This window comes from Argopecten irradians, chromosome 6 (genome assembly GCF_041381155.1).
Source record: "Argopecten irradians isolate NY chromosome 6, Ai_NY, whole genome shotgun sequence".
Lineage (NCBI taxonomy): Eukaryota > Metazoa > Mollusca > Bivalvia > Pectinida > Pectinidae > Argopecten > Argopecten irradians.
The window spans coordinates 23,091,619-23,107,470 of record NC_091139.1 but is presented as its reverse complement, the minus strand read 5'-3'; the positions used below and the strand labels follow the sequence as shown (position 1 = coordinate 23,107,470).

The 15,852-nt window shown below is 34.7% G+C and overlaps 1 protein-coding gene across 4 annotated transcripts in view; it reads left to right on the top strand.

Annotated features, from left to right (window-relative positions):
• LOC138325365 (nuclear pore complex protein Nup153-like) overlaps positions 1-15,852 on the top strand; it is a 29,551-nt gene that overhangs the window by 6,489 nt on the left and 7,210 nt on the right. For 2 of the 4 annotated variants that reach the window (XM_069270964.1, XM_069270962.1), the window contains exons 6-21: positions 1,498-1,614; positions 2,495-2,614; positions 3,401-3,457; positions 3,688-3,756; positions 4,489-4,587; positions 5,067-5,101; positions 5,729-5,852; positions 6,151-6,351; positions 6,921-7,122; positions 7,366-7,647; positions 8,946-9,095; positions 11,575-11,721; positions 12,514-12,675; positions 13,091-13,786; positions 14,424-14,537; positions 15,338-15,484. In XM_069270964.1, the coding sequence (XP_069127065.1) occupies positions 1,498-1,614; positions 2,495-2,614; positions 3,401-3,457; positions 3,688-3,756; positions 4,489-4,587; positions 5,067-5,101; positions 5,729-5,852; positions 6,151-6,351; positions 6,921-7,122; positions 7,366-7,647; positions 8,946-9,095; positions 11,575-11,721; positions 12,514-12,675; positions 13,091-13,786; positions 14,424-14,537; positions 15,338-15,484 (2,722 nt within the window). The remainder of the gene's footprint in view (positions 1-1,497; positions 1,615-2,494; positions 2,615-3,400; positions 3,458-3,687; positions 3,757-4,488; positions 4,588-5,066; positions 5,102-5,728; positions 5,853-6,150; positions 6,352-6,920; positions 7,123-7,365; positions 7,648-8,945; positions 9,096-11,574; positions 11,722-12,513; positions 12,676-13,090; positions 13,787-14,423; positions 14,538-15,337; positions 15,485-15,852) is intronic. The other 2 variants (XM_069270966.1, XM_069270963.1) reach the window with 1 other exon arrangement.

The window sequence follows — 15,852 nt, the reverse complement described above, 5'->3', positions numbered from 1 at the left end:
GACCCTAGTTGTGCATATTCAATTTTTGGGACAAAATGGCCAACAGGCCACCATTTTGGATTTTGATTGTTGAATTTGTTACCACTATTTCTTAGAAAATTACTGAAGGGATCTTTATCAAATTATATGTAGTTTGTAGTTTGAAAAGCAGAGAAAAGATCCTTTTTTTCATTGTCAGACATAAATCATTCTTTTGTGGCACCAAGATCTCTCTGTGATCTCTTGTCTATTGAACTGTTGCCAAGGTTGTCAGATAACCGTTAAGGCCCTTTTGCCTCTTGTTTTGATTGTTTTTCTTTGTATATACAGTCAAACCTGTGTAATGAGATACCCCAAGGGACAGACAAAAATGTGTCTTATTAGACAGGTGTTTTAATATACAGGTTACCGAAGGATCGCGACACCATACTATGTATAACATATACATTGTGTACTATGAAATATTGGAAAATATACTGCATTAATTAGGGCTTAATTAAATTAGTTTTAAATGTTTAACAATTGTAAATGTACTTATTTTTCATCACAACAGAAGCACTTTAATACTAATTACTTAAATATTCTTAATCTTTTACAGTAGTAGTCAAATTGTATTTTAGAGAGAGAGAAAACAAAAGTAAATTTCTTTGAAATTTGATTTATTTGATTTTGGAATTAATTATAAATAACTATCAAAAACATTAAAATTTAATTATTTATAACTAGTATTTTTTATTCAGATTTTTCATTTTAAATTTACACCAAAATTTTGGAAAATTAATTCTCTTCCATTATTTTTAACATGATTATTAGTGAGATCCGGAAATTCTAAACCATTCCGGATCTAGTATTACAATTACCCAAAATGGCGGCCATTACGATTGCAAAGCTTGTGACTTACACCTGAGTGTTAGGCCTATTAAACTTTATAAACGTGACTAAATCATTTACAGTTATAAGCAGAATTTGTCTTTGATGTAATGCTCACTAGCTGTTCTCACAAAATTTATTGAAAGGTCAAAATATTGTTTCCTGGGCCCCGGGCTGCTAATTAATTAGGATCAGTGGGGTGCCGATCAAGGAGTGTTCACATCCCTTTTGTTTGTTTAATAATCAAGCCAGTACCCCACTGCCTGATATGTAGGCAAGACTAGGATCGGCAATTTAGTGACGCAGTATACAGGTCTTGTACGAAATATGTGCAAAAAATGGATGAAGCAGACGCGTTACACAGGTTGACGCATTAAAAAGGTGAAATATACAGGAAATATCGAGGGAGGACTTTGGATATGACGCATTAGACAGGGTGACTTAATATACAGGGTGACAATAGGCAGGTTTGACTGTATTAATATTTTCGATGTGTCTTTCTGTAAATTTTAAATGCGTATACTTGAAACTCTGCAGGAGTCCTAGGGTTAGTAGCTGTTTTGTTGAAATAGGTCAATATCGTTATGCTGTCTCATAAGTTCTCTGATAATTGCTGCTATCTATACATTTGTATCGTTTTGTATTCAGAATAATTCTCTCTTGGGAGAAAGTTCCCATGAATCTTCATTTTACCCTGGTAAAACAACATATGGTGGGGCCTCTGCTCAGAGCAAGAGAAGACTCAATGTAACTGGACCTTATCAGGTAACAATGTTTTCTGGTATTATATGTAATGGTCTTTGTCTCTTAATTGGTCCACTTCAGATGTATATTTATTTCTCACAAGAAATAACCACTTATCTTCCTCAAATAACAGATTAAAGAAGTCATGGTGCTGTGGGATTTTAGGGAGACTTTATTCAAACCAAAAGTCCCAGTAAACTTAATCTAACTTATTACCATCCCTCTCCCACCCCATCTCAACATCTGTAAGAATGTATCGATCTTTTGGAGATTGTACCATCTCAAAATGCCAATCTTTATCTAAATTGTCTTGAACAATATAAAAAAATTCAAAGCCTTCAAACTCGTCCAACTCACTGTCTTAAATTGAATATGGTATGAAAATGCTGTCATCATTATTGTCTACGCCTTTCTGGCTATAGCCAGGCTCTCTGCCATCTTTTGGTAGCCAGCTAGTGATGCTGACAGAGTGACCTGGCTCTGTTATCAGTCTATATATTGAAAGTATAACTTAACTCCTCATAAATAACAAACCCACAGAAGACCCTGATTCTTCCTTAATTAGATAGTGATAAAACCAGATGTGTTCCGAGTATTATATTACTGATAACAGGTGGTACATTATAGAGACTACACAAATGGCATATACCACAATAAGCAGACATGGTCAGTTTAATAGGTGAAAACGACATTTGCCGTGATATTATGGTAAGGACTAATATAATGCACATATTGGTCCTTGTAAAGAATCAGGTGATCAGTTGATGTTATATTTTTTTTATGGGTTACATTAAGTGAGCGTATGATGTATATTTTACCTTACAAAAATAGCAATTTGCTTCTATTTAAATCTGTGCAAGATAAATGATTATTTCTAATGAAGTAAGCATCTGCATTTCAGACATCTTTCCCTGTGCATCAGAAAATGAAGGTCAGACCAACTACATCTAAAAGTGCTGTGACCAGTTCTTCAGCTCAGAAAATCTTAGAGTCTCTTGAAAAGATGTCAACACCATTGTCTGTAAGTGTTCCATGTCTACCAATCAGCAGGCTATATTCACAGCACAGCGCTAGGAATTGCATCAGAGAAGTCTGAATTATTTTTAAAGTCATATCCTGTAAAGCATGGTAGGCTTTTTTTCGAAACCTTTCCAAAATGGCTTTTATTTTTAAAATGGGGATGTAAAATAAAATTGATAACTTTGTAGAGTTGCAAAAGTTATTAACTTACCGTTTAAACTGCATGTATCATCACCTTCTGAACAATTGGGTTAATAATATCATTTGGAAGGCACTAATGTAAGAGGAAACAGAGCTAGATGTTTATGATGCTTACAAGAACCTGGAAAGTTAAACGACACAATATATGGAACACATTGATTAAAAATAACATTTTGCTGCATGTGGATGAGCTCTGTCCTCTCAACCTTTACTTAAACTAAAATATTAAATAGGCTAGCAAGCGTTTGACAATAGATCTAGATATCGCATTTTGGGTCCAATCCGTCAACAAGATGGCTGACAGGTAGCCATCTTGGATTTTGGCAGAGGTTTGTTACTATAAAATTTCATATGTAGGCTCCCCGATATGTCCTAGTTTCGTATATAACAAGATGTCAGACAGGCAACCAGCAATTTCTGAAGTCTCCCACCAAAAAAATCATGCGTTATAAGATAGTAACCATGTATTTTCTCTATAATATATATTATTTGAGAAAAAACTGCAAGAAAGTGTGAAATTTTAAAGTTACGAAATTTGAGTACCTTTGCCCCTATTATGTTTCATCTTCCAACGCCACTGTTCCAGGAAGCCAAGAAAATACCTATTGATGACACAGTGATGCGTTTGAATTCTTCGTTCAATGTAAGTATTCTCTGTAAATATTCTTCATTCAATACAATTTTTCTTCCTTAAACTTAAGTATTCTCTGTAAATATTCTTCGTTTAAGGTAAGCACTCTGTAAATATTCTTGTTCAATGTAAGTTAGGCTGGGAATATTAAACAGTTCATGTATTGGATATATCCATAATTGACAATTAATCGTAATTATCTTTGTAATTTTGTTACCATAATTTAAAATGTTTTGTTTCAGCCTGCAAATTACAAACCAGCTCGCCATAGTATAGGTTCCAGCTACCTTAACACACGACGTGAACTCCAGGTAAGGAATTGTATGGCAGATTGTTGAATCTTCTATTTTGTATCCGGAAAAATGAATTGTAATTGGGCAATTGTTCTACATCGCACTTACATCCAGCAAAATGCTGTATTACTGTAAATGATTCCAACATAAACCTGATCAAGTGTTGTTATTTCAAACTTTGATCTGAAATCCAAGATGGCCACCACGATCGCCATTTTGAAAACATATTTTAAACTTTTTAAGTTCCACATGTGTAATTTAGTTGAAACTTGTTTGAAATGATCGTGACACGATCCGACCAAGTGTTGTTGTCTTTGAGTCAAACTGAAATTCAAGATGGCCATCATGGCCGGTATTTTGAAAACATATTTTGAGCAAAAATAATTTATTTGGTTGTTTAGTTTACATGTTTCGAATGGCTAGGCCAATCAGAATCAGGTTCTGATGATGGTTGGCCTAGCCATCAGAAACGTGTTTAAAACAAATAAATTTTTATTGTATGTAATTCTGGTGTTGCTGCTCCATCCTATTTCCATTTGTTAATTCTGAAACAGTAAGTCTGATGTCATAAAATGACTTGACTACAGATGTCATTAGCTGCAGCAATGTTTTCTGCAGCAGTAATTGTTGATCATATGTCAAGCTTTTATCCTGCTTTTAACTTAATAGCTTGTAAAATTTAAAAACTTTTCCAAATTAAACCGACGAAATCAATTTTGTGGACTGGTTATCATATTTTAACCGTTCCAGAAATCTCAAAGTGGTCCGCCAACAGGAAAGTTGAGCACACCTGTTCCTGTTTCCATCAGTCGTAACTATCAACAAGTCACTCTTCCTCAGCCAAGCAAGGTAACATTCTTACCAACTGGTATCCAAAAGTTGAAATTCAGCAAAAAAATCTTAAATCACTGGATTTGTCAAAATTTAACTTAAAAGTGGTAATTTTAGCCCACCTAGTTCAAGTCACATTTCATCCATCTATTTGTTCCTCATCTTCTTCTTACCACTATTTCTCATAATGTATTGAAAGGGTTGGTTTTTTAAAATTTTTTATAAAGGTAACAGGCAGTCATCTTTGATTTTAACAATTGAATTTAAAAAAAAAATCAACTGTAAAAAGGTGACTTAACGCAAATATATACCACTTCCTCCTAAACCATACATCCTTAATTTACCTTAGCTTAATGAAGTAACCAAACCAAGCATTGACTGACTACATGATGTTTAAGTAAGTAAACAATTAAAGTCAATCAGGAAATTAAAGCTAGAAAAAGATCAAGACTTCTATTTGCAAAAATGTTTGACAAAGTTAATTATTTATTTTTCAGAGTTTTCTTAGTGAAAAATCTTCAACATCATCGTGGTAAGTATTATACCAAAATAAAATGATAATTTAATGAAGACAGAATGTATATATGTTAAAATTAGTTAGAAAGGATTTAAATATGCATTTCCCCAATATCTTATCCGCTTGATGAGTCTAATATTATTAAAATATTGTTTGCATTGTAATTGAAAATCATGGTAAGTAATAATACATTAAAAGCTTGTTACAACAAGTTCCATGGGACCAAGGGAAATAATTTGTTCTAGATTTTCTGAAGTTGATTCCAAGATATTCCAAGGTTGACAACAATGGGATTTTAGGTCTTCTGACACGAAGAAAAAAAGATGCTGACATAGCCACTGCCGATATCGTAAAACACATTTTAAACTTCTTTCTGAGGTCTATCAGTGCTCTTTGACTGAAACTTTCCTGAAATTATCCCAACCTAGTATTTAATTTTTCTGGTAAATCCAAAAACCAAGATGGTCACCAATTTGTAATGAACAGAAATTTGTATGAAGCAGATATGTCTTACTTTAGTTAAATGACAGCAAAATGACAAATATTTTGGTGATTAATCCAAAAATCTTACAAGTGTAAGAGAATGTACTATGTTCCTTAAAAAATGGACATGTTTAATATTACTTTTGTATTCATTTGCAGTCAACCAACGTCACAGGAACATGAAAAAGCATCTAGCACAACATCAGGGGGTGGTAAACTGAAGAGTAAAAAGTTTCAACAGCACTTGCCAGGTCGGAGATCGGCAGAAGATGAGGCAGACGAGGTACACATCTTCTGTTGATCTTTTAAAATTATTGCCGTCTTTTTATATTAATGAGCAATATTACTATACTTAATTTGTGATGACATTAACAGTCTGTAAAACTTGTTAATTCCATGATTGATTATAACTTCAAAATGTTTTTTGCTTTGTTTAAGATAATGCAATTGTTGTGCTTGCAATATCTGTACAGACTCTTAATTCTTGTTGCTAAATCCGTTCAATCAACTTACACTGTCACATAATCTTTTATAATATATCGAGGGTGAGAATCATTTTGATTTTAAAATTTTTCTTGCAGGTGGAAATACCAAATTTACGTACAGATTTTACTCTTCCTATCATTGGTACACCACAGTTTGATTTTGGAACATCACAACCTACCAAGAGCGCCAAGCCTATAGAAAAGATTGCAGAAAAGACAAATTTAGAATTTAAATTTTCAACACCCATACAGAAGACACCCACAAAGCAGTTGGACAAGGTCCCTTCTGCCAAAAAAGTAAGATGTTTAGCTCACCTGAGACAAATTCTCAAGTGACCTGTTCAAACGCCTTTTGTCTGTTGTTGTCCATCATCTGTCGTGTGACTGTAAACAATTTACATTTTCAACTTCTCCAAAACTGCTGAAGCAATTTCAATGAAATTTTGCACAAAACATCTAAAGCAAAAGGCCAATAAAAATTGTGAATTATATGACCCCCACCCCCCCAGGGGGCTGTGAGAGGGGTCAAAAGGGGTACAATTGACTAAATTTTCAAAAATCGTCTTCTCAACTCACAGATGTGATAGAATCAAATACCCTTCGTTTTAAGAATGATGAAGATTACTTTGGGTTCTCTTGTTTATCATAATACACTGAAGTTGGTATTCACAGGTGTTAGCAAAAAAAAAAAATCAACTTTAGTAGATCCATTTTTGAAAATGGTCCTCTATTGTAGAGAATTGGTTACCTATGTAATAAGACACTGATATTATCAGATATCTTTATAGCTCTATTATTCTATACTTGTAAATTTGAAAACAATTAAGCATAATTCTTACTAAATTTTCCACATTTTTGTCATGCAGGATTTCACATTTAGCTCACCACTGAGTATGAATACTGAGGGCAACATTAAGCCTAAATCTGTAACATTTGACATTGAGCAAATGAAGAATAAAGAGCCACCAGCCGCCTTCTCGCCTGCCTTCAAGTTTGGAAGTCCCAAAGGCTTAGAGACCAAGTTTTCTTCAAACCTTGGCGCATCACCAGTACTCCCGAAGCCTTCAGGTACAAACCACTATAGAGGACTCAATTTTTTGCATATCTGTTAAATGAATTATTAGATTGTTTGCTTAAATTTATATTTACTCGTCAATAACTTTTCATTCCAACAACTTAATAACTGTAACATCCAGGGGTACCTTACATTGTCCTTTATGAATAGGTTTCCATGATTTTTATAGGTTTTCACACTATATGGTATGAAAGTGACAACAATTTCTAAAATAGTTTTTTTCTCTCTCTCTCCAGCAGGAGTGCCAACACTTGCCACAGAACTCAAGTCTGGTAGTGTTATGGACTTCCTCAATAAGTCAGAAGAAAAGGGCTTCAATTTTAATACAGGATCTATGTCCACAAAATCTCCAGAAAAGACTAACACGACTAGCTTCAAATCTGCATCTGAGCTAAAACAAGGTGGTTTGATGAATATTTTAGGAAGTGACAATTTTAAATCCAGTTCATCATTTGATGGCAGCTTCGAACCTGCAAAGGAACTGAAAAAGGGCAGTGTTATGGACATTCTTGGAAAAAGTAAGTGCACATACAAAAATCGAACTCAATTTGGTTTAATGGAGAAATTTTTCCCTTAAGTTGCTAATTGTCGAAGAGTTCTGTATGGATTGTAAAATGATTAGGCCACAAACATCTTTGGGGGAAGGGGAACTCAGAAATTACTTGGTGATCGAGGGTAGAATGAGAAACATGTTCTTATGAATTCTCGCCCAAACAACGTGAACATGACCTAAGAACAAATATGGCGATGGCTGGAGTAGGGAACTTGGAAAAATTAGCAATTTATCAATTTATAGACAAATTTTTTAACATTGATGAAACCGAGACACCACTGAATATACACATAATAATACTGGGAAAAAACCCAACACTGCCTTTTAATATTGAACGTTAATTATTTAAAAAGAATTCAGATTCAAAAAAATAAATTTCAACTTTTTAATTCAATCTGATCAGTCAATATTTTTATGCCTAATACATCAGTGACAATCATGCCAGCATTTCTCGCATTTTAAAGGGCATATTATAAACTTTCCGATTCTGTTTGTTAAAGATGCTCCAACACTGACAAATGGTATTTTTCACTATCAAAAACAGAAGCAGACGATTTAGTATTTTTCTTGTTACAAAAGTTACTTACTTTATACTATTACCACCTTTGAAAAGTTTGAGCTTCTAATTTTTCTTCAAGTTAAAAATATCAAAAATAATTCATTGCATCCCGAAAAAATTCTGTGCCACTATATCATATATGGAATGAAGTACTGATTACGCTTGCACCAAATGCAAAATAAATCATTTTATATTATTTTTTGTGTTAACTAGACATATATATACACGATTAAACACCAATTATTGTTCAAATAATGAAAACCATTTATACTCTGTCGGCAATGGAGCATCTTTAAACGTGTCGTGCATGGAAATGTTACGTCAATATAAAGAAATCATTGGAAATTTGTCAAAAACAAACTTCACATTAACATCAATATTTTAAATTTTATAATCGCACTTCACGGCCACAGACAAGAAAATCAAATTGAAACGAAAGGTTAACCATTACTTTGCCGCCATGTTTGTTCTTGTTTGTTCTTGTTGCTCCTGCTTTGGAGGTGGTGTGAGATTGTGTTCCAATAACAATGTTCTCGCTTCATGTTAATTGCGTTTGGGCGATATTAACCCCGGAGAATAGTGTTCTTGTATCAAGAACATTCGCCCAAAGACGGCCCAGCAGTCAGTACCTGGCAATTGCCGAACATGGGATTCAAGAAATTTCAGTTAGGAATCTATAATATAAGATGTTATTTAATGCCTAGGTAGTACAACAGAACCATCCAATGAGCCAAGTCTGTCGTCCATGTTTAAAGCACCAGAAGGATCTTGGACGTGTGACACCTGCATGATTCAAAACAAATCTGGAGATACCAAATGTGTTGCTTGTCAGTCAAAGAAACCTGGAGCTACAGGTAATTTTAAGGATTAATGATACTGGCAGGAGAGAGTTTTGATTTTCAGCAAAAACGTGACAAAAATGAAAATTTTCAATATTCATTCTTTGATACTGTGATAGGTGGCAAGAATTTGTAGGAAAGGGCAGTGTTACACCAAACTTTTATCAGAAAAGCAGAAATTCAGAGTGCCCTAATTTTGTATATTGCATTTTGGGACCAAAAATGACTGGGGGGGGGGGGGGTTGCTTGGTGTCTTCGGCGGCATGCTTCAGTGATAAAGCACTATAAAAGGGCAATTGTTCCACTATACAAGAAGACACAACACGAACATACCGCAGTCTCCCAAAGCTTGCACCTTGCACTTCACACAAGCTAAACACTGCATGCATGGGAGGCTGTCCTTACATTAACCTGGCTGTTAATAGGACGTTAAAATAATCAAACAAACAAACAAATTGTTGCGTCTATTTCTTCGAAAGAATCAAAGTTCTTCTTGTATGTTTCTCGTAGGAACCTAGTTGGGCATATAGCAGTTTTGGGTTGATCCATTAAGGAGATGGCCAACAGGCAGCCACCTTGGATTTTGTTATTTAAAGTTTGAAAGGCAGAGAAAAGATTTCTATTGCCATGGTCAGGCATTGATCATTCTTTGGTCGGTGCCAAGATCCCTCTCGGATCTTTTGTAATATCATTACTGTACATCAATACCATGAAAAAGCTATAAAATACACATGAAAATGCCATGAAATTTCATAAATACCATGAATCTGGCCATGAATTTTTTTTTTTTACATGTGTACTCCTGAATTGTTTTAAATGCCATGAAAAATCAATATCATGGCCATGAATTAATTGAATATCCCATGACTATTGACAGTGGTTCTATTAATAATCAATGAAATTATCATTGAAAGAAATCAGTCTAAGTTAATGGCCATGAATTTCTGTAATGATCACTTTTTCATGTGAGATTCATGGCCATTGATTTGTCAGTGATGACAATGAATTTTAGATTTGATGAAAGGTAGTATTTCATGGCCATTGATTTAATAATGATGACCGTGAATTAATAGAAGAGCTAAAGTGGAAAGTATTCCATGGCAATGTTTTTTTTAGGTTGATTATGAAAATAAAATAACTGATATTCACGGCCATGAAAATTCACAATTATGAAAATTAACCTTAATTAGAAATTAGCTCATTAAGATACTCACTAGTAATTTCATATCCTTGCCTTAATTAAGATGAGTTTTGTTTGTCAAAAGTCAATAATTAAAGTCAAATGACTCCCTTTTTTCTAAAACTTGAGACACATGACTTCTGTTTTCTATTTAGTATTATTAGAGTCATGTGATTTCTATATTTTGATACTTGAGTCACATGACTTGAATATTCCCGCCTAAACAGAGGAAATCCAAAATGGCTGCTGTGTCTGTTGATGTATGACCAGGAACAGAAATTTCATGCTCACTAATCTGTTATACACTCTGTAGACAAATGCTGAATTTAATCCTGAGTTCCTAAAGGTACAGTAAACAATTTTAGATAAGATGTGATTCCTTACAATTAATGAAATTGCATACACTGGACGGCATTGCCAAATTCTTACAATCAACTACATGACAGTGTACAAATTTCTTTACAGTATGCATTCTAATGTCAATTTCATGAAAATCAAAACTATGTGATTGTATTGGTTCCATGGCAATGAAAATGGTTAAATCACATCAGACAAGCAATTCTCATGGGTTGAAAATTCATGGCCATGGATTATGTTCCTTTTAAGGGGAATTTCATGGCCATGATGCAAGGATAGTTCTGATTCATTGGATAATCATGGGTATGAAAATCCCCATGAAATTATTCCTAGGTTTCATGGCCATGAAATTGAATGATGACATAATTCAATTTCATGGTCAAAATTTAACATGCATTCATGGCATTTTCATGTTTCTTTATTCAAATTCATGGCCATGAATAATGATCCTTTTAAGGGTTTTTTCATGACAAAGTTTCAAGGAATTTTCATGCATTATTTTCGTGGGTAACTGTTCATGGCAAATTCATGATCATGTGCTGGCATGCAGTAGTGTATACTATCGTCAGTCATTTTCAAGTCATATCTCCAACTGTACATTTTCATTGTCAAGATATTACTTTTCTGTTTGTAAGGCACATTAATCTGGGTCCTTTTCTGATGTCAGTGTTCTATTTAGGTGGGTAATGTCATGCCTGCAGTCAATGAAGTGTAAGGTATAAACAGTCCACAAGCGTGATCTCTGACTCTGCCTGGATAAAATGAGCTCTATATGGGGTTTTGATGAATGGTCTTTCAAAACCGGGAGATTACTTTCTTTTTTAACAATGTGATCGGAAAATGGGATAAGGTGTCTGAAATCAGGAGTTTTCCATCAGAATCGGGAATGTTGGTAAATATGGAGGACTTTGGATCAAGACCAAAGTATTTATAGTTTCTGTACTTTATCTGTTGTAGCTACACCAGCACCCTCCAATGAGCAAAGTCTATCGTCCATGTTTAAAGCGCCAGAAGGATCTTGGACGTGTGACATTTGTATGATACAGAACAAATCTGGGGATACCAAGTGTGTTGCTTGTCAGTCAAAGAAACCTGGAGCTACAGGTTAGTTCAGAAAATTTTATTTTATCTTTGATTTTAATAAGTATATTTATGTATACATAAAATTTTGATTATGGACTATTCCAATCACATTTCATGCGTGGTCCACCCAATCTAATTAAAAGTAGACTTGTAATTCCGCTCAACTACGATGATGTACGTTATGCTCCAATACAAAAATCAAACAACTTCCTGTTCGGGGGTCACCTCAGCATGACCCCTTTGGTTAGCATGTCACCTATAAAATCTTGAGTGTGGTTAATTCTCTTGGATAGTTAAGGTTTGTTAACGCTATTTCTTAGAAATTACTGAAGGGATTTTTCTCAAATTTCATCTGTTGTTTCCTTAGGGCCCAAGTTGTGCATATTGAATTTAGGACTGATTGGTCATCAAGATGACCAACCAGCCACCATCTTGGATTTTGAAAGTTATAGTTTGAAAAGAAGAGAAAAGATTCCTCTGTCATTTGTCAGACAAAGAATTTTCTTTGTTGGGTGCCAAGATCCCTCTGGATCCCTCACACCTCAAAATTTTTATTGCAATTTTACCAATATGATATCCTGCCATTTTGAATGGAGTTCGAAGAAAACCGCTGCTGCAAGTCAATTCTCTACACATGGATATTGCATGATCTTTTAAACACAAATCCTAGCCTGTTGTTTGTGTTCTTTATCAGACTAGATTCTGAAAACAACATTTTAACTTTCATTGAGAAAATAGTAATTTTGTTGACGCAGTGATGTTACAAAGTAGGTTTTCAGACTACCATTAATGCTGATGGGCCTCTTGTTTCAGCACCTGCTACTTCTCCAGTAAAGGAAAGTCTGGCTGCCAAATTTAAGAAACCAACAGGAAATTGGGATTGTGATACCTGTCTAGTTCCAAATGTGGAAGCAGCTACCAAGTGTATAGCATGTGAAACCCCTAGACCAGGACTTCAACCTTCCAGTATTACAAGTAAATTTCATCAGTTACCTTCAAGCTCCAGTTCATAAAGGGCACCTCTAAAAAATGTCTACTCATTCTTCTCAGGGAAATCAGATTGTTAAAGTGTTTAGTCCTGATGCAATTTGTTTGCACTGGTCTTGAATGAGGGGCAGCGGGATATTAGTTACACACTGGCTTACGTGACTAGTTGAACTTGTGTATTGTATTTGCATATTACAGAGTTATCTGCCCTTGCATATGGGTATTGATTATGACGTCATGGGTTTGCAAACGTAACGTCATTCTTTTTGGGGAAAACGATGCGAGTGTCGCTCACAAATTCATTGTGTAACAATCGATATCTACCTGCAACGGAGCTAACTCTAATATGCAAAGATGAGATATCTAAATGTGTTTTGAATTAATTAACTTGTGGTTTTTCCAGATGCAACGGGATTAAAAATTGGAGGTGTTCTTGTCACCGACTCAGCCGGAAGTGTTGGTAAAGGTGGTTTTAAATTTGGTAATGCTGATCAGGGTGGATTTGTATTTGGTAGTGCAAGCAAAGACTCTTCTACAGACAATAAGACCGCCAGCTCATCTGGAACAGGACCAGCGTTTTCATTTGGACTTCCTGTCATGTCTAGTAAAACTTCCACCTCAGAGACGACCAAAAAAACGGATGTGACTGGTGGTTTTAAATTTGGATCTTTAGGTAGTGCAGGAGACATTAAGGTTGGTGCTGCAGATAGCACACCAAATGCTTCTCCATCGACTGGCTTCAAATTTGGATCTTTGCCCACTTCTAAAAATGCTGCAGATAGCATGCAAAATGCTGCTCCATCAACTGGCTTCAAATTTGGATCTTTACCCACTTCTAAAAGTGATTCTGTAACAGGTGGTTTTCAAATGCCTAGTGTGAAATCTTCACCTGTTGGAGGTTTAATTCAAGAGAAAACTGAGAGTTCTAGTACATTCAAATCTCTCTTTGGTGTAGACAAATCAGAAATAACATCGGCTCCAAAGGCAGATTCTACCTCAGGAAACGTGTCTAATGGAAGTTTTTCAATGCCTGTCACTAGTTCTTCTGTTGGTGGGTTTACATTTGAAGCTCCTAAGAAAGCGGCTACCTTCAGTGCTGGTATGTCAATTAGTATTTGTAGATGATAATTCTTAATGAAATGTACTTGAATTTTAGTTGCAAAGCCAAAGTGTAGTTTGAATTCAGATAAGTCCCTTGAAGGTGAAAAACCTACTGTAGTGCACTTACATATAATACATGGCTAAGTTCTCCAAATTGAATTTTATTGAATATCATGTATGTTATATGTATATTAACTTGATATGCTTTAAAATATTTCCTTTTGAACGAGACATCTCTGCAATACATGCCACTGTATCAGGTTGTTCTAAGCCGCATTATTAGTAATTAATGTTTGCTATTTCTAATAAAATCAGGAGATCGATATGGGCCCTGGACCTCTTGCATTGTAAATGCAAATAAATGTGCATTATACACACAAAAATACTATAATCCTCTTAAGGTGGATGGTTTTATCTGGATACTAAGGCTTTTCTTCGCTTGATATGTCCTTAAATAACTAACTGTTAATCAGATAAGTCCCACAATGTAGACTACTATACCTAAATAATTATCAAATGATATCTTACTGAATGGAGATCTTGTGAAAATGCTTTTATTCACAAAAAATATGAGATACTAGGCATGGATATGATCAAGTAACATTGTTATATAAATGCCCATTGTATTATTACAGGACCTGATTTTTCCAAGTTATCTGAAGAGACGTCCAAACCTTCCCCTGTATTTAGTGTACCATTGTCTGACAGCACGGCTGCAGCTCCTTCATTGAAAAGGAGTCACAATGAAGGTAAGAATGCTCGGAAATCTGGCTCGACAATTACGTTTGTCGGACAAGTACATCACAATTACAAATCCCTGTCGGACAAGTACATCATGATACACACTTGCCTTCTCTGACAAGTGATTTTTAGCTGAAACTAAATTCTCAGAATTGCCAAAAAAATAGGTTTGAAATGCCTGTCTTGCAGAAATCAATAGTTGTTCATGCCGTTTTTTCAATAAAATAAGACTTCAAAAAGATCAATTGAAATACAATAGTACCTGGAGTTACATTACTGGTACATTAGGTAAAAGCCAGATGTGTTCCGAACAAGAAAATCTGGATCGCTGTTGCGTTTGTATGTTAATGGTTGCTCTATTGTAAGTGCTGAAATGACATATACTGTTTATATTGGAGAATGGATTTAACTGCGTCGAAGGAAAAAGAAAAATACCTGATGTATCTGATGAGAAAGGATCATTTACTTTTGTAACATAAGTTATAAGTCACAAGAAGTGCAATAATCAATGAACAAAACAAAATAATAAAGTTAACTGACACAGTTTATTTCAATAGTAATATGCAAACTTTTTTTTTTCTCTACAAGTTAATGGTTAAAGTTTGGACACGTGGATTTGACTGTTGGACAAGTGGATTTCAAAATTACTTGCCCGAATGGACAAGTGTGAAAAAATGATATTGTAGAGCCCTGTAGAATCTCTGTAAAGCAACCTCTTTCTGAATGTCTCTATCATGGTGTCATGGTCTCAAATATTGCAGGGAAAGAGTGTTAATATGTAGTCTTACAGGTCTTGTTTATGTTGTAGAGAATGGTCCTAGTGATGCTAAGAGGTCTTCATTGATGTTCAGTTCTGGGACAATGGCAGAGCCTTCAAACATCAGTGTATTTGGTTCACCAGCCTCCACTCCTGCGACCAAACCTTCACTATTCCAGGTCCCTACTGCCCCTACCTGTAAGTATTTCTACTGTTAACTGTGTATTGTTATTTTCATGAGTGATGTCAATGTACTGTATATTCGATTATTTTTGCGGACCCAAATTTTTGCAATTTGATCTGAAAACAAGAAAATCCTATTTTAGCGGTTTTAGATTTTCGCAATATAGTTTTGAAGTTTAATATATATCATTCAACCACTTCTCAATATTTGGAGGATCAAATTTGTGCGATCAAAGCAATATCCCACAAAATATAGTTGCGAAAATATCCGGCTATCTGGTAATCCCATTTTATTGTTAGGATTTAATGTATTAAACAAGATTTGTCAGCTTTATAACTTCATTATATCTTGCCATTAAAATTACAGTTTTGTGGCTTCATCA